Source organism: Chelon labrosus, assembly GCF_963514085.1.
Source record: "Chelon labrosus genome assembly, chromosome: 10".
Classification (NCBI taxonomy): Eukaryota; Metazoa; Chordata; class Actinopteri; order Mugiliformes; family Mugilidae; genus Chelon; species Chelon labrosus.
This window is the reverse complement of record NC_140360.1, coordinates 23,595,417-23,621,197: the sequence shown is the minus strand read 5'-3', so window position 1 is coordinate 23,621,197 and position 25,781 is coordinate 23,595,417. Positions and strand designations below refer to the sequence as shown.

At 41.0% G+C, this 25,781-nt stretch overlaps 1 protein-coding gene across 2 annotated transcripts; it reads right to left on the bottom strand.

Moving 5' to 3' along the window:
- Window positions 1-123: 123 nt before the first annotated feature.
- LOC311494733 (monocarboxylate transporter 1-like) lies at window positions 124-25,176 on the bottom strand. Of its 2 annotated transcripts, none has more exons than XM_084553933.1 (5): window positions 24,904-25,176; window positions 13,657-13,984; window positions 5,172-5,315; window positions 3,643-4,458; window positions 124-3,526 (listed from the first exon to the last, which is right to left on the bottom strand). In XM_084553933.1, exons 2-5 carry the CDS (start codon window positions 13,871-13,873, stop codon window positions 3,237-3,239), a joined length of 1,467 nt encoding a protein of 488 aa, XP_084410059.1. In that variant the 5' UTR covers window positions 13,874-13,984; window positions 24,904-25,176; the 3' UTR covers window positions 124-3,236. The 2 variants fall into 2 exon arrangements, with proteins under 2 accessions (XP_084410059.1, XP_084410060.1); XM_084553934.1 differs by lacking the exon at window positions 24,904-25,176 and adding an exon at window positions 24,199-24,554.
- Between the last annotated feature and the right edge of the window lie 605 nt (window positions 25,177-25,781).

The following is a 25,781-nucleotide window of genomic DNA, read 5'->3' as shown; positions in this document are numbered from 1 at the left end:
TTTCCAGATATAATGGATAGTTTAGATTTTAACTGCTGTAAGATTTTTTTTATAATGTACCATTATTGTAAATGCATCATTCCTGTATTTTTCCTATACATAAATTCAAACATTTTGTTTGTTTTAAAAAGTTTATTCATTCTCACTAGTCATAAAAACATCACACATACAAACATAAAACATAAAAACATCCACTGCAACTAACAAAAAAAAAAAAAAACAGTATTTTTTTTCAACAACATAAAATTATTTGATCGTGTTTTTTTTTCTTTTTTTTTCTTTTTTAATACAAAACATTAAAATATGCTGGGACTAAAAGTACCTTTTTTTTTCTTTAAAAAGCCCCTGCACCAGAAAATATTTACCTTTTTAAAAAAAATGGGATTTTTTATGCAGTCTTTCAGTGTGCCACCTTTGTTCAAATTCTTGTCTCAAAGACAAAATAACAGCAGGTTTCAGTCAATATCTGATCAGAAAAACTCAAATTAGCCTGGTGAACAACAGTATAGTCTATACTCAGTGTCATGAGTGTCAGTCTGCTGTAATTGAATGAAAATTGGGGTTTAGAGCAGGGGGATATGGACACACACAGACAGCAGGTCTGTCTGCAGATCATCTCTGTCCCCTGAAATAAAAACTGTTAACCTCTAGAGATTTGCTTTAGATTCAAGTATCTGGACAGGTGCACACTTCAGCTGGGACGAGAGAGAAAGTAGATTCCCCATTGGTACCATGAGTACCTTTAAAAGTAACACACAAGCTGACGTGCATTGAAAATCAAAGAGCACTTACTCTTTGATTTTCACACTGTGATTAACTGTTTTGAAAACTACAGAGCCCTAACAGGTGAGTGTGAATTATTGTTGAGGACTATTTTTGCATGATTTTGTTACTCCAAGGATTAATAAAATGTCTATTTACCTACTCTGATCACTTCCTGGTTGAGAACACTGCTGCCGCTACTCTGACTGTGAAGTCATAAAGTTGTGGCTGTATGTATGGGTACACGTCAGACACGGCATGCAGCTTTGGATCTGTCCAGCTTCTGTGACAGATGTGTGACCAACACAAAACAGGAGTTCAGGATTAGCTGCAACCTTACATTTAGTCACAGCCATAACCATAACAACCTCAGCACAGACGGTTGTCACAATCAACAACAGTTTACACATAACTCAATACTGTATCATGGCTCAGCATTAAGCTATGGGTCACAGTGAATTCTAACTTTACTGTGAGCTAAAGCGATCATAGTCCTCAAAAAAAATTCCTCCCACAACCTCTCGGGTCTCCATATACACATTTGGTAATGATATAATCATTTCATACAAACAAATTCTAGCATACAGTGTAAACGTACACTGTCACCAATTAAATTAAATAGAAAATATTAAATCTGCATCCCTGGTATTTGTCTTGGTGCTTCAACCACTCCCAGGACATTTTCTCTGTAAAGAAGGAAATACTAGAGCAAATGACTGAAGTAGTGTTCCACTACAGAAACATTTATATCTTTCATTTAAGCCGGATTTTCTTCAGATTATAAAGGATAAAGCGCGTCATATGTTAATTAACAAGAAAAGACCAAAACTATAATTGTGTTAGTCCATCTCAATACTTTCTGGCTTCTTCACACCGTGCCTGGCTCTCGTCTCTCAGCTTATTTTTTTTTTCTTTTTTAAACAGCTCACATCGCCACACGTCTTGTCTCCTTAGATTTGGACACAGAAACAAAAGCTTCCCAGAGATACATCAGATGGTCATGCTGGCAGTTAAACCAGTCACTGATCAATGGGTACCTGTTATAGATTTGAACTAAGTAGCTCTGATATGACACATTTTGTTCGGTTTAGAGATAAACCTGCAGGATGACATTAACACACACATTTCATTTCATTCCAATCATTCAATAAAACATTAAAAATCATTAAAAAGATTGTCATTAAACATTGGGCTAAAATAGATTTTTAGGGGTTTGTAGAAACTGACATCTGAAAACTACAATGTGCTATTCATAATTTAAAAAAAAACAACAATACAGAGTGCTGCATTGTGACCCAATACAATTATTAAACATTACGGTTGTGTGCAATTTCTTTTTTTCCTTCCTATTTTGGCACTATAATCGTGGCTAGTCAAAGCACACACACGCACATTCAGGATCTACAATCACACCGTTAAACGACACCACACACTGGTTTGTGAGGAATTAAACACTGCGAGTCGTCTCATCCTGCAGGTTTCACAGCGGATTTGTCTTTTTTGTTCAAACGTGCCTCATCTTTGTCAACACGATATAGGATGTGCAACTCTGCTTGGAGGATGCATGATGCAGAGTAACGCACATACATTTATGTTCCTGCACGCCATTCACAGTGCCTCCAATACTGCAGATAACTTGCGTCGTGACCTAGTTTCCGACTGTTGAGGACCGCTGCTCTCAAAATAATTCCTGTATACATTTTCGGCTTCCTCCTCTTCCCATGTCTTTATATTCATATGGGTAAGTCACTTTTTGTTATTTTACATTCTCGACTAAAGGTTAAAAATATAACTGATTCCAAAAGAAACCTTACCCTTCTCTGTGTGGTAGTGTACGTCTACTTTCTTAAGTTTTCCTTTTTGTGTTCTGTCATAATAAAATACTGGTGTTGCCTCCAAACTCTAACAGTTAAATATACTATAAATTTTCATACAATAATATGATTGTGAGCTTTTAAATTTCACGCCCAGCCCTTGAGGAGTGAAGCAACGCAAGTGTGCAGAAGGTGAGGGAAAACGCACAAGTATTGTAACAAAAATGTTCGGTTTCGACTCTTGAGACGTGTTTTAGGTGATTTACAGAAACGTTTAAGGTTCTGAACCTTTTGTGGCGGCTAAAGACCCTGAGACAAAGTCCCTGTTAGTCTACTGGATTGCAATCTTACAGTCACTCTGCTTGTTGCGCGCCTGTCGATCTTTATGTAAGCGGTGCCTGTGCTCCTGGAACACTTGCCCAAAGGCACGTTAAATACGACATCCAGAGGCCTGCACGTAGCGAAACGCTGATTTATGGCTAAAATCAACGTGACAGCAGCCGGTCTCAGACGTTAATGATACAACAGTTTGTTTCTATGGCTTCCAGGTTGTGTGAAAGGGTATTATCTCTCTATAAAGACAGTGTGTGGTTATAACTGCAGCTCTTGTGTGTGTTTCTGAAGTGTGTGTGTCCTTCTTCAGTTCATTTTCACAAATCTTTACACCGTGTCCTCATCCATCTTGGCAACGTCCTCCGGCGTGACAGCAGCTGGCGCGCTGTTCTCCGCTACCCCGCTGTCGGATTTTGTCGGAGAATGAGGTGCTAACATGGCGGTGCGCTCCTCCTTCTGCTCCTCCCTCTCTTTTTTCTCCTCCTCTTTCTTCTCTTTCGCCAGCAGTTTGTAGTTGATACCCATTCCCACAAAGAGGAAGATACTTGAGATGATGAGGATAATGCCACAGGTGATATAGGTGTAGTCATAGTGCTTGTAGTAGTTATAGAAACTGCCTGAAGGTGGACGAGAAAGAGAGCAGTCAAATTTCAAGGTTTGGATTAATATTTCTAATCTTCAAACAATCTTACAACTCTCCTCCAATCACAATCCTGCAGGCTGGATTTCTTACCTGTTAGCGGAGGCCCTACCAGCACCGGTATACACTCCACTATCGTGACCAGACCCACAGCTGAAGAAAACCTCTGAGCTCCCACCAGGTCCATTAGTGTCTCAAACAACACTGAACTCAGCCAGCCGAAAGCGAAACCAAAGAAGATGGCGTACACCACAAATCCTGTGTAGTCCACAGACAGCGGCGCCAGTACGTGACACACTCCGTTGTAGAGGACGGCAGCGGCAAAGAAGTACTGCACCCTGGGCCGGACCCACTTTGTGTTGGCAAGAAGACCCATAGAGGGCCGAGCAAACATGTCAACAAATGCCAGCACTGACAGAAGGAAGGCTGCCTTTTCTTTGCTGATGTCCTTACTCTTGGCGTAATTAGAGAGGAAAACGAGTGGAGAGAAGAGGCCGAAGAACATGACTACATTGCCCATCAGGTAGAGCAGGAAGCCGCGGTGTTTGAACAGCGTCAGGTCGATGAAGGAGTTGATGGTCTGCAGGACTGTCTTCTTAGGCTGTGGCTGGACTGAATTTTCTCCCTTGGCGTTGCCTGCTTCGGAGTCGGGCTTGGCTGGCTGAGGTTTGGGTCCAATGGGACGCATTAGGGAGCCAGCAACGCAGCAGTTGAGCAGGAGTCCTCCCAGGATGAGGAAGCTGCCCCTCCAACCAAACGCATCATACAGCCAGGAGTTGAGAGGAGCCAAAGTGGACAGAAACACGGGGCTGCCTGCCATAGCAATGCCGTTGGCGATGGGCCGCCGCTTGTAGAAGTATTTACCGATCATAGTGAGTGCGGGATTCAAGTTGAATGCCAAACCCAAACCTGAGGAGAGGAAGGGTGAGAGGGGGGGAAAGATTAGGAGGTTACACTGAGCAGAAAATTACCTGTTTTACGGAGCTAAGACAAGCATCAGCTCATTGTTGATTTTAATGCCTTCTAACACTGCTCTCATAGTCAAGTTGTTGCCCCTACTAATTCCACCACGAGTAAGCCAGATGTTTCTCTCAGGAGTTGGTGGAAACCAAACAGAATAATAAAAAAATGGACTTAAGATTGACAGGTTGACTCAAACAAAGGTGCTCCTTAACAGCTAGATGTGCACATTTGAACTAAAACATACAGGAGAGGAGCTTTTTTTTGAGACGGGGGCTTTCTGGATTTAAGACCAATAATTTTAACAAAGGAATGATTACATTTTCCTCAAAGAACAGGATTTATTTTGATGCATTTAGTTGACAGATGAATGTGTTATGGTCTACGCAGAGTGACTCTGAAATTATTCAAGCTGAAATAGGTTAAATCTTCCTCATACAGGATTTGCCTTTTCATCCACTGACTGACTGAGGGAAAACAAAAAGAAAAGGTCTGAAATGTCTGAAATGTTGGTTGTAAATAATGTATTTTGTAACATCTGTCTTAAAGTTCATGCTGGTCATATTGTCCAGTAAATTCAGTATCAATGATGATCTTTAAGTTGCATGACTGTAAATAAGGGAACCAGAGACAGCAGAGCTGGAAACTGATAAAATACTAACCTCCCACTACTCCGATGAAGAAATACAGCTGCTCCACAGTGTTGCAGAAGGAGGCTGCAACCAGTCCCGACCCTGCCAGACAACCACCGCAGATCATGATCGGTCGGCTGCCAAATTTGTTCACGAGGATACTGCTGACTGGACCTGGACAGAGAGAACAGAGAGGTGAGAAAGGGTTGTGGGTTGATTCTTTATTTGATTATTAATCATTGTAATTAACCATCTTGATTTTTTGTCATCATTTGTCATCTGTAAAGTTTGCCCTAAAAAGTTACATCAGAGAAAGTCAAAATTCCATGACTAGAACAAAATGAGTCCATTCACCACCAATTAAAAAGAAAAAAAAATTCAAATTTTTTTTGCCCACGTCTTCACTTTTATTTTTCATGGTATACATGTATACAGTATAGTACAGTGTATGTATGTGTATGTACACACAAGCAGAACTACGCAGTAATAAAAGGAGTGGCATAGGACTTATTACTATTTTAATGCAAAGAATAATCATTAGCTGCAGGCACATATACTGACCGTGATTTTGATGAACAACAAATAAATTGTTTAGTTGTTTAAAATGTTCAAAAAAAAAAAAAAAGACCTTTTTTAACAAAGCAGAATACAATTTAACACCAAAATAGGTGTTAATAAGACAGACAATTGTTTATTATCCACAGACGATTTTATCATATATTTATTATGTAACAACATTTCATATTCCATATTAAGTGAATTAAAAATACCTAAAGTCAACTAACAGCGTTAAAATCTCTTTATTTCATCAATAAGGAAAGAAAAACTAAATTAGAAACTTTTTTAAACTGCCTATCACTGAGTCCTGCAGAGAGCCTGAAACTAGACCAGCATATAATTTCAACTGTTCACCAACAGGGGGTGCTATGATGGCAAAAACAAACACACACAAAAAAAAAAAAACAGGAACAATGATTGTGTAAGGGGCCCAGTTATATGGAGAAATAAGGGAGGAAGAGAGGAGCCAATGAAAAGGGGAGGAGGGAGTCAGGCAGTGCAAAGCACAGTGTTTTATGATACAGTTATGCACATTGAGAGAGAAAAGAGAAGAGAAGAGAAGAGAAGAGAAGAGAAGAGAGCCAGGCTCGCTATGAATGGGCCCTCACATGGATCCAGGCTTACACTGAATACAAAGTAAAGGCCTGCAGAATCTATACAGCATCTCTGAGCACAGCTATTGTCCATGAAAGGACAGGGAGTCAGATGATCATTCCTCTTCTACTACTAAATTATGCATTGAGCTGAGGCAAGCAGTGGAGTATTTGATAAGTAGACAGATACTCTGTAAACTGATCATCACTGAGTTTTGCACTATTGGGTGTACAAAACAAGAAATGTGAAGTCCTGTTCCTGTAAACTAGTTCTCTTTGTGGCTGACAGTCAGTCACTAGTAGACTTTCTAAGTAACCCTCTTGAATATATCTCATCCCAAATGTTTCTCAGTGAAACAGGCAGGAAATAATACAGACATGGAAAAAAATAATAAAGAAAAGGATTGGTCTTGAAAAAAGAAATCTATTAATGCTATTCAAATTGTTCTTGAATTGAAAGATCCAACATCGATCATAAAATCCATCGTTTTTTTTGTTTTTTTTTACATAAACGCCGTTTCCTGCATCCTCTCATTAGAAATCTCGCTGCGTTTTCATGAGACTGGTTTCAAATCTTGTGAGACCACACAAAACAAGACTGGTGTCTGAGCGAGATCCAAAACATGACAGTTACAACCCAGAGAACACTGTAAAGCCTGAAAGCTGATCAACAACGGCACCGCTCCATTTGGGTTCCCCAGATGCTCCAAGCCCGCTATCAGCACGCTGAAATTGATGGTAGGAACTAAAGTGGCAAACACTTGGGGAACTCGGTTTCATATGTCAGTCAGCTTAATCAGTCCATCTCATTGGTCATTGCTTCAGTTGCGTTGCCTCACCGTTCAACTTGGTATCCACGCACTTCATGTTGTCAGTGTTTTTTTCTCTCATCATCGCTACAGTTCCCTGAATTCTACTACTCTATTTATTCTATTAAGAGGATGTTTTTCTTCCCTTGTTAATAGGTAACGAATACACTTTATTGGCCGCTTAGATACAAATAAAGAATTGTAAAGTGACCAATACCACTCTCACTTCTGAAAACTATAATAATATAATAAATGTTCAACCATCAATGACAAGAATAGCAGACTAACCAATAAAATATCTGTAATTATATGATAAAAACGTAACACCGGCTTCCATTTCCTCTTACTCAGCCTGGGTGCTTCACACAGACCATGGTGGCTTCGCCCTTGAAACTTGGCAGAGGACCACAAAGGCCAGGGGCTAGCCCGGATGCACGAGCATTCACTCACGCACTCGCGAAATACCTCTCTACCTCTCTACCTCTGACTCCTTGTTTCTGTGTTGAGTCTGTCACTGAGGATCTGACCGCCTGGCACAAAGCCTGGTCTGGCAGGTTGCCCAGCTCGCCTGGTGGGTTTCCACGTTGCCACCAAACGAGATGTCATGCTGCGGCAAAACACACACAAACTATACACACTGGCTACAACCTTTCTTCAAAGCCTGCCGGGGCTTCACGATAAACGACAGTCAACCTTTATGAGGACAGGAATGAATCTGCATCCCCTCAACACTCATGCACCCAGAAACAAATCACTACTGACAGTCTTTGTCGCTGTTTGGCAAAACACAAAGAGGACAGTGAGGAGTGTTCTCAGACATATTATATAAATGACTTGCTCTCCCCCTCCCTCCATCATTTGCTCTCCTTCTCTCTGAAACATGGAAAACCTGTCCTCAGCGTCACACTGACACAGCATCCACAAGACAAGCCTCAACTGAGCTACGCCGAACTATTCTTTCACTTCTTAGAGCCAGACCTAGATTTCATTCTTTCAGACTATCCCTTAAACAGAATTATGTTCATTCAGCCTTTTGTTATAGAGCAACTGTTCATAGTTAGTGGCCATCTGAAGTGTAGCAGCTGGTGATGAGTCATTCCTACCAGAAAGAACAAAATGATGGGTGGGATGGAGGAAACAGATGATTGGATCGGCCCCAACACTTACTGGGAATGGGTCACATTTCTCTAGCAGACACTTGACTCACAGACCGACGTCTCTCCATCTGGACTGAACCTTTAAGAACACTTGAAGATTGATACCACTGTCATGTCTGTTTGGTAAACAGGACCCAGGAAGTCCAGTCAACAGATTGATGCATCTAAATGACAGAAAGTGGAAAGAACCTCGAAAGTTTAAACGCGATATTCATGTCATTAAAAGAGCCATTAGCAATGATTGCTCGCACTCATATTATTGGCCAGTGTATGTTTGTTAGATGACATTGAGTCGCTTGGTCATAGTGCACTGCATTAGCTTTTCATGCTGGCAACTGCTTGTCCGGGCCAAGGAGCTGAAAAACAAAGCCAGAATAGAAGTGACAAAACTGCAGTTGCTCAAATGGATTAGCTTATCTTATGATAAAATGTCAACTTTATGGCAGGAACAAACAATAAATTATTCCGGAGTTAGCTGGAGTCAGACACTGCAAAGATTATGACAGCTAGAGTTGCAAAACCGCTCTTCAGGAATCCTTTGGATGACGTAATGCAAGGTTAGTCCATCTTAAGAGACAGTCTCTGAAGTTCAGTATCAAGGCTGCATTCACGAACCGCAAGTGGTTCAGAGGGGAGGCGTTCTTACTTTTCTTACTTCAACACAAAGTCAGGCAAGCCGTTTGCAATCTTTAAACAGAACTTCATATTTATCAGACACATTGGAGACTGCTACGAATCATCTTATTTAACTCAGATGTCAAACTATTCATTTTTTCTCTGCTTCAGTCTAGATGCTACACAACAAAAACACAACAGCCAATAAACTATATCTGCCTTGTACACCAAGAATAACGAATGCATCTAAGCTGAGCAACTGCCACTCTCCTCGCCACTTAAGACCTAATCATTTCCACATCCTGCAACCCTGCGCGCTTATTGCATTACAGCAACTCTAATGCATAAATTCACTCACTCACACAAACACATTAATGCCTTTCTTCAGACACGACCTCTTTTTTTCTCCCACGGACTCAAGAACACAGAAAACCCACGGATCACAAGAAAAGTCTGAAAGAGAAGTCCAGTGTCATTCCTCCCACTCAGTGAGGCTTTGACCAGCATGACACACACTCACAAAAGCCCCTTTTCCAACACAAAATCCTGAAATTACAGGAACTACACAGTTGAGGAACATGTTTTTCCTTTAATTCCATCGCACCTCCACAGCCATGAGGATTAGATAAACCAGGACCAAGCAAGGTTTTTCCTTTTCTTTTCCTTTTTTTTTTAATATAATCAGCTTTTTCAGTTTTCCATAGTGCTTAACTGAGTTATATTACATTTCCATCAGAATGTGACACATTCGTTCGATTGTTCAGGTAAAGTGAGCGTAAGAAGCTCAGTCTACTGATGAAGATTGATTGCATCCCAGAATTCATTGGGAAGCAAGGAACCAAAATTGGAAGAAGGTTTTTCATGGAAAAGGGAAAATTAAACACATGGAAACACAGGACAGGTCAGTTTAGGGAGCTCAGGGAAAACTTCCTAACATGGAAAATGGTTAAAGACAGGAGTCCGCCAAGTTGTCAGTCGAGTGTGAGTTTATTACAAAAGCAAGGTCATTTGGAAGACATGTTGGTGAAGAATGTTTTTCAGACTTTCAGGAATGTCGGTCCCTTATTTGTTTAGGTTTGTATTTCATGTGCATCTGTTGAACCATTTCGTGAAGTCAGAAATACAGTTTACTAACAACTCTTAAAACTGCCACTACAAGGCTACGTGTAATACCGACAGGCTTTGACAGTTTCCATAAACAATAAGATGCTACGTCCCATTTATGACAGCGTTAACTCTCCACTATGGAAAGTGAACTTATGTTTGTATTGTAAACTGTTGCATGTTGCCAATTGAAATATTTTCCCACAGAAAGACAGAGCACTTTCAAAAGGCAGTAGAATCAGCGTGTGTTTGGCAAAGATTAGCACCCGCCAGTTCATGAGATGTTGTCATATCTTATTCTGATTATTAGAAAAATAAAACGTTGACTGGACAAATAAACCTCGACCTGAATCAGCCCAATCCAGACTTTAACAACAAATAAGAGCTTATTTTGGCTGTATTGTTTTTAAACTGTAGTTCGTGCCGTTTCTGGGATAAGTGACCGTCCTCTTCAAGAGCGTCCAAGAGAAAAGAGAAAAAAGCTCACAGCTATGATTAAAGATGGTGTGGATATGTCTAAATACAGAATACTGCCGTCACCCTCATGCAATATGTGCTTAGAGGAAAGAGAATGAAGACAGCAGAGGTTGGCAAGAATATTTTTGTAATACTTTCCAGGTTAGTGACCTCTTAAAGCTCTCCTCACTGCGTAAAATCCTCAGAATTACTTAAGTCAGCGTCAGTGGACAGAGGTGAGCTTTGCAGTAAGCTGCACTGCAATACAACACACTGAACTGTCGACAAGGGTCGAGTTCCCTTGTGGTTAATGTAGGCTGTGTCAGGTTTTGATGTTGCTTTATTACCATAGCTGAGTGATATCTCTACACATTAAATGATAGCAGTATGACTATTCTGCCCACGGTTTAAGGCCCTGGAGACAGGGGGGAAAAAATCCCGGTTGATTATTCATTTAAGAGTCAGACTCTCACTGTCAGCCTACGTGCAGGGCATCCTGTGCATTTTTAACTGCTTCACACTATTAGTCAGCTGTCACTGACGTCCTCCATCCACAGCCAATGAGTTAAAAGAGTGTGGGTTTTTTTTTTTCCCTTCGTGGAAGCTGGTGTGTGTACGTGCTTTGCCTCATGTTGTAACTGGTCGGTGAGTAAAAAAAGTAGTGCACAGTCCTTCAGCGAGCACAGTCACCTCAGTAACTGGTCATCTGGATGAATGGTGAAAGGAGAACATTTCAAAAATGAAGCAGAGACACTAACTACTTGAACATCTGTCTCCTGTTGTGCAATTTCACCCTTCCCTTCTTTTACTGCTTCAGCAGTTCTCTTTTGTGAAAGCTTAAACTTACAGGAAGCTGGCACACAGCTCTGAAGAGTATGAATGAGTAAGTGGAGGAATCAGACACCATTTGTAAAAATGCAAATTTGAACTAAGGAAACTCTGAGACACAGACACAAATACAAGAGAATCGTGTCCTTAATGTGTAGAGTGTGTGGTTAAATACCCGGGGGGGAGAAGGTTGTGAATGAGGAAGGAACTTGCTTCAGACAGAAAGAGAGATCAGTGACCTGAAAACCAAGCTAACCTGGAACTGGGTAAACCCTGTCTTAACATGCACATGGGAGGGTTGATGTTGTAGTGGTCTCAATAAAACTGTTATCAAGTGCAAGAGCCGGCTGTATTCAAAGTGATGGTAGTTATCTAGTTTATACAGCACTGCAGACCCCCTCCTTTAAATTCCTTCAAAGCCTGACTGGATTGCGAGACAGGACAGATAGGACATGTCAGTCCTATTTTGAAGACTAATTTTAACATCACCACCGTCACACTGTGGTGAGGTCAGTTTGTAGCCTACTCTGAACCTGCCATACAACATACAAGCAACTCCAGTGAATATTCAACTTGAACATTAACTCGCAACTCAATGTAACGGACCTCATACTCAAGGAGGTGTTACAGAGTAAATAAAAACATTTTTGTCAATGAAGAGGTGGCGTGAAGTGTGTTTTAAGAGGAGGTGAAGCTGAACACAAAGGTTAAGCTTTCTCTTGTTATCTTTCCACAGCTATTACCTGCAATCAGTTAAACCTTTCAGCAGAAATTAATGTTTACACCCCGGTACAAAAACAATGTTAGCTTCAGTAGCTAATTCCTCAATCCATGACAATGAGTGGCCGCTCCGAGTTACAGCTGGGTGCTGTCTCAAGTTGCTCACTGTCTGCCTCGTCGTCACCCACCTGCCACAGCTCCTGTCAAGCTCTCTTTGACCATTTTTTAAATTAGCGATGGCTAAAACCACAAACAATGAGCTTCAAAACCACTCATCAGGACTACGGGTGAAGTAATTCAGGATTCCGCCATCTACGATTTTTCAGGAATTGATCTTGCGTATGCATACCATGTTTGGGGGCTTATTCTGTTATATACATGTATGTGTTTTAATATGTTCCTTGTGTATTATATATTACATTTCAGTGTCACTGACATTTAACATTTTTTTTCCAATAAACTTTTAGAAACTTTTAAAGGTGTTCCCCCATGCACCAAACACTTTTTCAAAGACCTGGGTGTGACCTTTTAAACAGTAGTAATGCAATAATGTTTCTGTATTTTAATAAATGTGGAAACACCCCGAAGTTACAGTTTTGCAACAACAAACTTCAGAAATGTTGAAATCCAAGGTCCATTTTGTTCAGCCAATACAGCGAGAGTGTATTCTGTTTGTGTTTTTCTCACTTTATCCTTTGACTTCAATCCCTAGATTTTCTTGTTTGGATGATTTTCTCATTTCATGCCTTCTGTTAAAGCGTATTGCTTGCTCCAGCAGCTTCAGTTGGACAAATATGTTCTTGTTTTCTTGCTTACAAACACTCCTAAGTATTCTCAAGTTGTCTCCTGGTCACTCTTCAGCTGTAAGCGTTATTCAAGCTGTCGCTGAATGAGAGAGTGCAAGTAGAGAGATAGAGACAACGCATGTGTTTGTGTTGCTTGAGTGAACGGTGAATGTTAAAAGAGTCTCAAAAGGAACCCCAAGAGCCACATCCAATTCTTGACAAACAAAACAGATTGATACAGCTGATACTACACACTGTAAATACCAACACACTCTCCTCCACCGACAAAGTGGTCTTCAGTTCTCACGGAAGACAAAGGGGGGCACACTACAAGATCCTCCCACTGGAGCCACAACCGGACCGTGTTACACATCGACCATAAGTGAACTTGGGCTTTAGGAAAATGATGGGATTTCAATATGTTCAAGCATTTTATTTATCGAACAAATAATTTATTAGACAACCAAACAACTGACTGATTAATCAATATTAAAAATAACCATTAACTGCAGTTCTAAACCTGATATAAACCTCTTTATATAGAGTGCATCTAAGGCTGCAGCCTGGATGCACTTGGAGATCGAAAAAACAAATAACTTTAGTTAGTTACTTTAATGTGTATTATAGTTCATTGTGACTGCAAAGGCAATATGGTTATGTTTTCATGTACTTTTGCTGTCAATAAATTGGGACAACAGACAAGCTGGCTAAAGAAATACACAACATCTGTGTTTGTATAATAACGATAATTATTAACAAACGAAAATTAAAGGAATTTCAAGGAACTTCAGGGTTACACCCTCTAGAACAAATAGAAGGATATGATTAAATAAAGAGTGACACACAGGTCATGAATAAATGTATCCCCGGACCATTTAGACGTGACTCACCTCCTGCGTACATGACAGCCAGCATGATGGAGGAGATCCAGGAAACCTGGCTGGGCGTGGCGTCGAAGATGATCTCTATCTCTTTAAAGAACACAGTGATGGACTTAGGGAAGGCGTAGGAGAAGCCAATGGAGATGAAGGCCCCCACGACCACTGCCCAGCCCCAGCCACCCTCAGGAGGGGTGTACCCCACAGGCCCACCCAATGCTGGAGGCATGTCTGCTCAGGAAGACGGTAGAGAAGAAGATGGAGTCAAATGCCGCTGGGCTTCAGTTGTTTAGAGGAAGCTGCTCCAGAAGAACTGGTATCAGGACTCAAAACTCAGCACCTGTGGAGGAAACAGAGCGGAGAGCTTGGAAAAAACACCATAGATGGAGCAAGAAGGTGAAAGATATAACTATGCTATATATAAACATACATTCTTTCGAATTTATTATCAGCTGCAAAATGAAATATGTGGGGAAAATATGTGTGCGAAAGGAGAAAGGGAGGATGTGATGGAGAAAAAAAGATTGTACTGCCAACTGCTGTCATTTTGAGAAAGAACATCAGTTCTGGGCTGGATGCCGACACAGAAGAAACAGAAGTTCACTAGATACCTTAAACACTCAAACATCACACATCAGGACTATGTTGTTAAATGCTCATTGAACTCTCGGTTGATGTCACAGTTTAGACCACACTTCATGTGAATAGCCAATTAAATCAAACCAGAAATTCACCTTCTGCATGTCATAATTCTTTTACCACCGCTGAGCTGCTTGGAAAGCTGCCTAACTACTGTTAGTGAGACAAATACGCAGCTGGTGGGAAAAAATGCTGAGCGCAATCAACAGAGATACTAGAAACATTGAGCAAGGCGCAAAGTGTAACAAAGTCTTTTCACAGCAGAAATCTGAATAGAAGGGCACAGATGTTACAGATTAACAACGTCTCTGGTCAACTGTCACATAAGCCATGACAGCGGAACAGTGAGCCAGTGTTCAACAATGCCAGGACCCTGAAGCAGAAGCAAATAAGTGAAATTCTGTCATTTTTGATCATATTTATAATGTTCATGTAAATGTATCTACTCAGGACTCAGAGGTCAAACCTAAAACTATATTTCTATAGGCTGTGACACACCGTGCTGCCTGCCATTTGCCAGTGTTGGGCTGCCTATTTGGGCTGCCAATCCTAGTTCTGGCGTCGTCTCCTGCACGATTGACCACTAGAACCTAATTTTTGCAGCTTTTCAGCCAATTCGGCAAGTTGAATCTGTGGCGGAACAAGTCGGTCTGAGAGACCACTCTGATTGGCTGCTTCAGTTTACCGAACCAGTGCACAAAAAGAGAAGGGATGAATGTTTAAAAAAACAACAAACGTTCAAAGTTCTTTTCTTATTTTACATCTTCATCTCATCAGAACATTTAAACAACATTTTCACAACAATATGATCATTTAGGATAAATCTGGGAGAGGTCAGCTCTCTACATCGTTTTGTAGCTCTTCCCAGCCCCCCAGCTAATAGTAGCTCTTCATGTTTCTCCTTTGGAATGACAAATCCAGACTACTGCCACCTGCTGGTATGAAGAGTTACGCATTTTCATGCCGTTGGCCGTAGGCTGTAGTCTTTGTGTCTGTTCAAGTGTAAATTATCAGTCCAGACACAGGTGACACGAGGCTATGTCACAGTCAGCCTTTGTTGGCAGATGTTCTTTGATGTGTGTCCAGGATTTAAAGCCTCAGTAATTTCTGTGTGTGCTGTGCGTTTTGTGGTTCAGTCTGAACTGACAAAAAAGATATAATTTACCAAATAACCACAGGGAGGGTACGTTAACCCTCCAGGCTTTGGCTTCACTTACAGAGTGAGTTGCTATTATTATTTCTCATCTGAATAGAAGTGGCCTGAAGAGTCATTTCTCTCACTGAAATGTTGGAAGAATTCACACTGATTTAAAAATAATTTACACTTGGGAAAGATGCCACCTGGAAATCTGGCAGTAGTCACATTAAATTTGTGTATTCTGTGACAAACCAAACAGATATTAAAGTGAGGAGATTGTATGTATATATATATATTAGTTGCAGCATTGAATCTAACATTGAAGTGACATTTATAGCTTGAAATCCCAGAACGCATTTAAATGTCACCTTTCCGATTAAGGCCAAACACAAATGAGCTATTTTTGGTCGGCTCTGACATCAACTCTGCTACTGTTTGGATCATTTTCCTTAAATGGACTGTAGAATACACATTTACAAAGCGCACAGGGACTCCACACTAAAGCTACATACTGTTACTATTTAAAGCTGCGAAATAGTGAAGACTCTTCTCAAATTACTGTCAGCAACTGGATGTGAAACAACAAAAAAGAACTGGTAGACAAACTGTGTGTCCCAACACACTGAGACAGCGCTCAGATAGCCTTGTAGTAACTAATGAACAGCCAGCAGGCCAGCTCCCCTACAAGGCATTTAGCCTGGGTCATGCTGTAAACAACCATGCTCCACCAATCATTACACTGTCAGCCTGTTACAGTAACTGGTTAACACAGGCCTAATGTCACAGAGTTCAGGCTGCTGCTGCTGCTGCTTCTCACATGCACTGAATCTATAGTCTATGGTTTCACCCGTGTCTGTGTCACATTTTACTTCCTGTCTGGTCACCCCAAAGAGCACCTGCAACCACTGAACAGCACTGACACGTACCATTTTGAACTTGAAACACATGCTACGTATTCACATTTAACCCTGCTTTTAATGGCCTTTATTACTTAGTGCAGTAACACAAATAAACCAGTGGGTATTAAAAGGTCATGCATTCTTTATCTTACTCCTTCAATCCTTCCTTCTGGCGGAGTTTCACTTCATGTCAGCAAATATGAATACCAAATTGAAACCCAGTAACTAACTCAGATCTGGTGCGTGATCAGCGTGCGGCCTGCTCTCTTATGCTTGAGTAGTGGCTTTTTTTTTTTATTATAAATCTCACCTGACCAAAGTCTGTTTCAGTCCACCTCTCTGAAAGTCTAAACATTATTTTTTCAAACTTCCTACATCTGTCTGCGGAGAAAGAGAAAAAAATACAGGATTTATCAGATACATGGTAAAATACATCAACTGGATGCAAATCTGTCTTTGTAAGTAGTTTTTTAACATGTCTGTGAAGATTCTCAGTTATCCAGGCCGGATAGATCTAAAAACAAACCTAAAACACAGCTTTCACTTCTCAACCACGTGACTTCTTCCTCTCATGGGTTGGGTCAGTTAACAACCTCAAATTGTGTCAGTAACACACCCTAGTCATAGCTTGCCAACACATAATAAGCTACAGCAGATATAATAAGCATACGTGTTCCGTTTTTGATTCATTCACACAGGTAATTTTAGAAATTGACTCCATTCTGTCCAAGTTATGCTATTGTGTGGAAAACTCTTCACGATTAAGAACCACTTTTGGACAGGAACGCATATTGCAAATAAGAAAAACTGATTCATTTTAAGACTCAAACCTTTTGATTTCACTCAGAGTCATGCTAATTAACCTGCATGGTGGTTTGTGTAAGTCTGGCAGTGATGTGTAATAAGAGTGCAAGTTTCCACATGACTGTGTGAGCTCCATTTCAACACTGCAGACGTTCAGGAGGAAGGCTACCAAGCAGATGCACACACCATCCTTGCAATGAGCATGTGCCATGGCTCCTGAAAACGAAGCCGTCATGTTCAATCAATCCAAATGTATCTGCTAATAGTACTTTGACCTCTGAAACCTCTGAATCTGAAACCTAGAGCCTGCAGACTGAGTCGTGATGTGAAACACCTTTTCACTGTGTTCACATGAAAACAGTGAAAAGGTTTTCCGTATCCAGAAGATCTGGATCTAGAGGACTGATGCAACTGCAACATGGCAAAAGAAAGATGTCATTTTTCTTCTTTTGATTTTGGTTTCTTTATTCTACCAGAGAACAGACGTCATGTTATTGATTTTGTGTAATCAGCAGTCCATGTCACAGACGTCTGACTACGGTCAACAAAGAGATACAAATGTACGCAGCACTCTAAACCAATAAACTGTCAAACAAACAGGACGTCAGCAATCACCCAGTCAAGAAGCACCCACAACTGTGTTCAAACCTGCACACAGTTTCACTTCCTCATTACAAATCTAACAGTTGGATCTCGCACATTCACATTACCTCTACAAACAGCTCAGACTTTGATGCGAACCCAGACAGCCATAAAATAAATTTGAGTTGGCCAGTCTTGAGTTGTTCAGTAACAGAGAGCTCTTTAAAGCTCAGCTAGACTCTGGAAATCAATCCTGGGTCAGTATGTGTTGGTGCGTCTGTATTTATTCAGCAGAAAACATTTCCCCGTGGTCAAGTCTTCCAACAGTCACTGAGCACTGAGACCAGTCCAGAAGCTCAAGTTCAGACACTATGGTCCTGGCCTCTAACATACGATGACCTTCATTGTGAGTAAATCACGTGTAGTGTCAGGTCATCCAGGGGCTAAAGAGTACGCCTGGCAAGGACCTGTTGATCTTCTCATGTTGCTCACCAACACACACACACACAGATACTGTCACATGCTTGTGCAAACATAGATATATTCCACTCATCCTTAACTTCAGCTCAAGTTAACCTCTGATCTGCTGCACCAAAGCGACAATTTTTTAAAAACTATATGTGCTACTGCTCAAAAATAAGTACACCAGGTACATCTTCTGACAAGTCCAAAAACAGTATCCTATACTACACGAGTGGTAACTGAACCAACAGCTCCAACAGTATGCTAAGCATTGGGTACTGACCTCACTCGCAGTATGGCCTTCCTGCACAGAGGAGGAATGTGATGACCGAAGGAGACCATTGCAGCTGGTTGTCCTTTAGCTCAGACAGGAACCACTCAGGCACAAACAGCATTAACTTAAATGTAAACTGCACATTTGAAGGTGGCACTTTCGAGATTAATCTGCCACTCATTTGCTGGTAGATGTACTCGGGGTATGACTCTGGGAAGCTTGAGTAACTCAGAAAAATAATTGGCAACTATTTGATATTTTATTTAGCATTAAGTATGTCAAATAACACGTCCAACATTGTCTTAAATTGTGAGTTATTGTAACTTATATCTCTTGAGAGATGGTAAACTAAGGATCTTAAGGTTTCGGGAGATGTTGGATGCACAAAATTAACATTTTTGTGATATTTCTTATGTTAAAAACATTTAATAAAAAAATATTTTGGTAGTTTCATATTGCAAATAATCTTTACCGACAACTGGAGCCAGACAGAAATTAGAAATGCAACACACAAAATACAAAACATTTTAGTTTAATGTAGTGAACTGAAAACTAAAACTAATCTGCACAGCTGCAGTATATTTGCATTATTCAAACTGTTGGCTGGCATTACAGTAAAATACTAAAATACAGGATGTATGATTTCCTCTTTCATCACTCCAAAGCATTTCTGATCATCCTGTTTTTAGATCAGATCATGAAGACAATAGCGGCAATTACACCTGTTATAGCCCAAAGTATGGTGCAGAGAGAAAGCTACTAAAAGATTTCTCAAACAGAGATATGAGGTCAAAGTCTTGGCTATGAAAGGATCAGATGAGCTCTTGGAGCTCTTGACTTATAACAGACTGCTAAGTACAGAGGCCTATGTAAAAGCTGTGATGTGCACCAGCTGAATTAATAGACCTATGTCCCAACATTATGGAAAATAGCGTTCATTAAAGCTAAAGCTAAAACTATAACTATTATAATAAATTAAAAAGTTCTGTTCAAGACTGTATTAAAATTATTCTTCTTATTATTCTTGAGTTACAGTTCAACTAGTAGAATCAATAATCTACATTTACCGAACAGGGAACCAACCAAAACTCAGAATGGATGTAATTTCCTTTTTCTTCAAACAGCCGTAAATGACCAAGAGCTGCCTGTGGTGAAAGAAAGGTCATAACAGGCCCAAGCTGGCATGGACACATCAGCCCTATAAATTACCCAAGGGGAAGGGATCAGGACGGGGGCGTGGGGTGCATTACCAGATCTAAAGTGTCTTTCTGGTTTGCATAATGAATCCAGTTTTAGCAGCATTCAAAGGACATGACACAGTCTTGTCAACCTTTCTAGGAAATGGTTCCTTCATTCATAGATTAAGATTTCATGTTAAAATGTATTATAATAGGACAATGACTGAATAAAAGCTTTTAAGATTAATGGTGAACATTATGATTAATATTTAGTGGTGAGTACACCAAACAAATAATCGACATAGAAAATAATTAACAGGTAAATGTTAAGCTTCACCCCTTGGAATGGACGTTTCCCCTAATGTCCCACTTTTCTGAGTCGAGACCTAGTTAGGTGTCTGTGTGTCTGTTTGTGTGTCTAGGTGCCAGTAAAGCAGGACAACTCCTGGAGGACTCATCAATGAGGCCATTCATTCTGGAGTAACAAACGCTCAATTCAGCAAAGAGTTTGGACAGGCTGGAGTTACATGAAATTCAACGGACAAGTTCAAGGTTTACAAGTTGCAAATTTGAGTTGCAAATCTGAGGTGACCGAGGCAACCAGTAGAAGGGTTCAGTTCTAGGAGAAGGACTGTCAGAGGTATGATTTAAAGTGTTTTGTCTGTGGCGTGTTGAATGACCTCAAGGAAGAACAGTGTCAGAGATATGGATAACAGTGCTGACAGTTTCCCAGTGCACACGGAATTAGGAAAGACAGGACACCGGAGCGACTCATCAAAAACTGGTAATTTGAAGAAAGGGAAGGAAGAAGAGGGGCGATCAGCGGGGGTACTCCAACAATGCATTGTACAGCATCACCATGACTCTGCAGGTTTAAATGGCAGCATTTCTTAACACAGTATCCGTTTTGCAAACTCATCCTGTGTACAGTTTAAATAATAAATATATAAAAACAGGAAGTCCAATTCTAAACATAAATCTGTATTTTCCACGGCTCTGCGGCTGTGTAATATTAGCCAGCTTATTACAAATCACCACTTAAACCTAACAGGCATGGGCTAATGTCAACCTGGCCCCACTAATCCCTCTCTCACGTACACATTCAGCCATATCCTCTCTATCCTTGCTGGTTCAAACCTGTTCATGTACACACTCACATACACACATGAAGAAACCAGCTCAAAGTGATTCACCTGCACAGACTTAACATGTTAGCTTTGCACTGTATTAAACTACGGCTACGTTTACATGGACAATATTTCTTCAGCCTGATTAAAATCATTCTGATAACAGATTCCAACTTAAATTACATGGACGCTTACGCTCATGAACTAAATAAAATGATCTCATAAGACATATGTCAGTACGTGCCTCAACACATCAATTACCGTAGAACTTTTTGTACACGTGAAAAGTGGTTTTGTATGTGTATGACTGAAGATCCTGTGACAACTTCAGGCTGTAAGCTCTTCCCACATTTACCTCTAATTATTCCCCTCGTCATCCTCAACTTCCCTTCTTTACACACAGTTAAAAAAATAACACACAATGCTCACTGATTTCCACACATTTCATATTCATTACTGCAAACCTCAAGGTCACTGAACTTTCCTCATTCATAAAACCACTGAGCTTGCATATTGACCGACATACCTCTAATGTCAAACCAGTGTCCAGGTGATCTAGATATGAAGTTGTAAAGCTGTTTCTCTGATCACGAATTCCAGACTTTGCAACGAGATAGCTGTGTTGAAGGTGCTTTTATGTCTGGCAGTATTCGATGCTGTCAATGTCTGACCATCGGAGACAAGTCAGAACAATAAAGATTAGATGTAGCAAAAAGACTGAAGTACATCTGACATCTCATTTGTTTTTTTTCTTACAGGGAAGCTTGTGTGCCTGAATATGTCCTTAATAGGTGACTTAAAAGTACCTGATGAGCCAATCCAGGACAACACAAAAGTGAGTTTTAAAAATGTTCAAATGAACGCGATGAAGCGAGGAAATTAAAGGACTCTGGTAAAACTAGATTTTATAACAGTGTGAAGCAGCGGGAGTCATTCTGGGAGCTGCTGGTGCATTTCATTACCACTAAACTCTCTCGTGGTGCATTTTGGGAAAAACTATCCAATCCCAAAGATCAAAATTGAGGCACACGGCAAGAGCTGAAGGTTAGAATAGTTGAAGCAACTGAATACTAAATGTAAAGACCAAATCAGTCACAAAGTAGCACAATGCTCATTGTGGTATTGAGACCAAACCTCAACGCCACAAAGACTTCCTGGAAACAATTAAAATAACTAAAACAAATGACCATAACATAAAGGCACACACGAAGGCTTTTTACAGTCTGTGCAAGAGTCCCAAGTTTCTATGTTAAGTGAAGGGCCACTGGGCACCAAGCTGTCGCAGTCGGCCCTTTGCAGATGTTGGGCTGTCAGTGAGCGTCTGGTCATAGTTTCTGTCCAGCACCAGTGGCACGACTGAGACTCCAGTCTGTGGCTTTTCAGCTGATTCAGCATGTTGAATCAGTGGCAGAGTGCGTCAGTAAGAGAGATCTCTCTCATTGGCTGTTTGGCTTAGCGAAGCAGTAGATGAGAAGAGAAACTGAAGGGACCAAAGTAAATAAAACAAAAGAGCACACAGAAAGCTTTCATTATCTTCATCTAATCTAAACATTTTAATACGCAAATTAACATGATCCTTTAGAATGAATAACTTGTTCCAACTTGTTACATTCGCTGGCTTATAACCCCCTAACAAATCCTTGCTTTCTTCTGGGTCCTCCTTTTTAATGAGGAATACATATTACTGCCACCTGCTGGTGTGAAGAGTTGTTTTTTTTTGCTCCTAGTTCTCTGATGTTTGTTCTGATGTGTCAATACCTTAACATTTAGGCAGAATGCCAGTGCCTCACCCAACTTCACAATACCAGCGCGCAACACACTTAGGTCTGAAAATATAAAATATAAAAACTGACTGAACAACCTTTCTGCCAGCTACAAATGAAGATTTACTGAGAATTATTCCACTGCTCAACTTATTAGTCTTCCAGGGAGGTCAGACATCAAAGAATAACACCTCAGGAACTGGTTAGTTCAGTGGAAAGCATGAAACCGGTCTGTACTCGTCACTCTAGATGTCACCTTGTAATTACAAATAGAAAGTGACGCAGCAATCTTTGCCTTTCCGCGCTACAATTAAAGAATAGCCCCCCCCCCTAGTCACACACCTATTAATAGGCAACAAGCATCCAGGCAGCCTGGGGGACAATGAGGACTACATGGCAGCGCAGTGTGTGTGGCTGTCATGCGATCTTTCCACTGAGCCCTGACCCTCACAGAGCTGGCATGTGAAGCTCATTGAGCTCTGTGGATAACACATTAGGCTACGGTCAAATGCGCCGCCGCCACAAAGTGGAAATCGCAGCTAGGGCTCGAAATCTGTGTGTTTATAAGGCAGCGGGGTTGGCTCTGTGCCGACCCCGCTGAGTGACCCAGAGTTATGGATGGGCTACTGGACAGACATGCTAGGGGCCCAAAGGGTCAGGGAGCCCGTGGGCCAGATCATCTATGCAACAGAAATACTACAAAGACATGCTGAACTCCTACTCCAACAACAAAAGAGACTTCAAGTGAACACAGTGAGATGTAAAACACCCCACACAAACTGAACACAAACAGACTGCAGAGGTAAACCATTTGCATCACATTATTTTTTTATGTGTCTCAGATGTCGTTTTAAGTCTCTTTCCTTTGCTTCCTCAGATTGAATTATCTCAACATTTTCAAGGTCTTTATCCATTAGTCCATTCCTGGAGCGACGAGTCAAAGGTCAGGCTGTTCAGACGCGGACATTCTACCTGACTTCCAGTGGCGGAGCTAGACTTTTATCCTTGGGGTGGCCAGGGGGTGGCCAAGGCTATTTCAGGGGGTCCACAGACTATAACAATGAATTTGTTTCTTGACTTATCAATTGCAATCGGAGTGTCAAATGTTGAAATGTACATACTAAGCACACAGGAGATCAGATTTGTGTATATATAATTTGCAGTTTATTAACAATGCAGAAAATGTAAAACACAACTTGGCAACAATTTTTCAATAATTAATTAATAATAACTAATTTTTACAAAAATGGTGAAAATGCACCAACACTGCTGGCATCACTTGCAATCACACAATGTTATTAAATCCCCACTTCAAGCCTAAAAAATGTCAGGGCAAATAAACCACTGTAGACCTAAGTTTAATATTCAGACTTTTCAGCTAGTTGGCAGCAGGCTAACTACCGTGTTCACGTTACGTTTCAACAGAGCATGAAACAGCTAGCTGGCTGATTCTCCGCTAGTTTCATTCCTCTAGAATCATTGGAGAAACACGTAAATATAAATAGCGACCCAAATTAATTAAACGTAGACGTTAGCGGCTGTTGGAAGCTAGACGCCATGAGATGTAAGTTAACGTTAACGTTTGCTTGATGCCGTGGCTCTCTGCTTGTAGCAAAAAACAAAACAAACTTCTATCTACAAAAGTTATTTTAAACAGTGACTCATTAGGACACCACCGTAAAACTTACTTTACGACAAGGATTTCTCTGTCCATGAAGGATATCCTTCTTCTCCTTCTTTTTCTTTGTCACTTCGTTGATCTCCGGTAACAGGCAACGATAACCGACTCCAGTTCAAATCTTCCTCTTCTTCAGTGGCGATTCTTCTTCTTCTCCTAATGAAGGTGGCTCGCAACGCTTTGTGGTATATAGCGCCAACTACTGTACAGGAGGGACTTAGCAGTCAATAGGCTTCACTGATTTAAAAATGCAACTGGCTCCTTCCGACAAGAAGTGCGGTGCGCCGGTGCCGCGATATGTCAATCATCTGGGGTGGCATCTGGGGGGTCCAATCAGATTTCAGGGGGGTCCAGTGCTACCCCGGCCTCCCCTCTAGCTCCGCCACTGCTGACTTCACATGTGCATGTCAAAACAGCGCCACGCAGCATCCCACCACGGTGAATGAAACCTCGCACGCGGAAAAACTGCCACATAACCCCGGTCGCTTCAGTCACGGATATATTACCGAAAGAGGAAACAGAAGAAACTGGCTCACACGCGAGGCTAACGGAGAAGCGGAGCTAGCTCATTTGAGGTTAGTGAGTCCCGAGAGCACACGTTGGGATGTGATCAGAGGAACCAGCAGTTTTATTCAGCGGCAGCCTCTTTGTCTCGACACCCCACGCCGGGACACTTGGGTCCACACACACACACACACTCACACGTTTCACTCACCGTGGCTCCTCGGCTGTGTGTGCTCTGTCCGGTGGAGGCTCGGTTTTATAGAATAGCGCCTGGGTGTCCCTGTTATCGACAACGGCGGCACGTTGACTCTGCTCCAACGGTCCCAGGTACATCAGACAACTTGAGGATGGCGGTGATGGCATAGAAAGGGCGCGCATGCGTACGAGGAACCACATGCGTAGAGTGGGCGGGGCCCTTGATCGGCGCGTGCCTCCTGACCATAGACTGTGGCTCCTGACAGACCGCTCCCCCCTCACTCCCTTATGTGATTATTGCATTGTAAGTGTTTTAGAGCTCAGTAAAAAATTAACTTTTATTAGTTATAAAATACAATTTGCAATATTTCTACACGTTTGATTTGTACAACACAAAACAGATAAAGTATCTAATCAAAGCTAAATATCAACTAAATTGATGATAATTGAGAAGCACAAATAGCAGTTTAAAGTGTATATTCACTACAGATATATGTGATTAAATTATTGATCGTCACAATAAAATATCAGACATCCTAAATGCTATTCTGGTCAGGACAAATTATGTCTCTTTTCCTGTTCACGTGTATTGAGCTGTATATCCACAACAAGCCTTTCTCAAGTTAACCTACAGTTTGGTGAATTAACATTCCATCTTAATCCTCCACTTGAAAAAAAAAAAAGTAGTAGTCACATGCTCTTTCTTGAGTCTGCAACAGTAAATGTAATCAGATCTGACCATGCAAGATTTTCCATCCTCGTATACTCTCAGTAAAAGAGGAACTCTTTGGGAGAAGCGCTTGGGAAGAGATTGGAGCGTCTGGAAATGCTCCACTAATATAATCAGCTTGTTTAATTATCAAATGTTTCCAGCTGAGAGCATGTGCGGATGCT

Coding starts and splice junctions, on each gene's coding strand:
- LOC311494733 (XM_084553933.1), bottom strand. CDS start 13,873: ATGCCTCCAGCATTGGGTGGGCCTGTGGGGTACACCCCTCCTGAGGGT. Junction 5,316..13,656: donor GGCTGTCATGTACGCAGGAG/GTGAGTCACGTC, acceptor CTCTCTGTCCAG/GTCCAGTCAGCAGTATCCTC. Junction 3,527..3,642: donor GGTAGGGCCTCCGCTAACAG/GTAAGAAATCCA, acceptor GTCCACCTTCAG/GCAGTTTCTATAACTACTAC.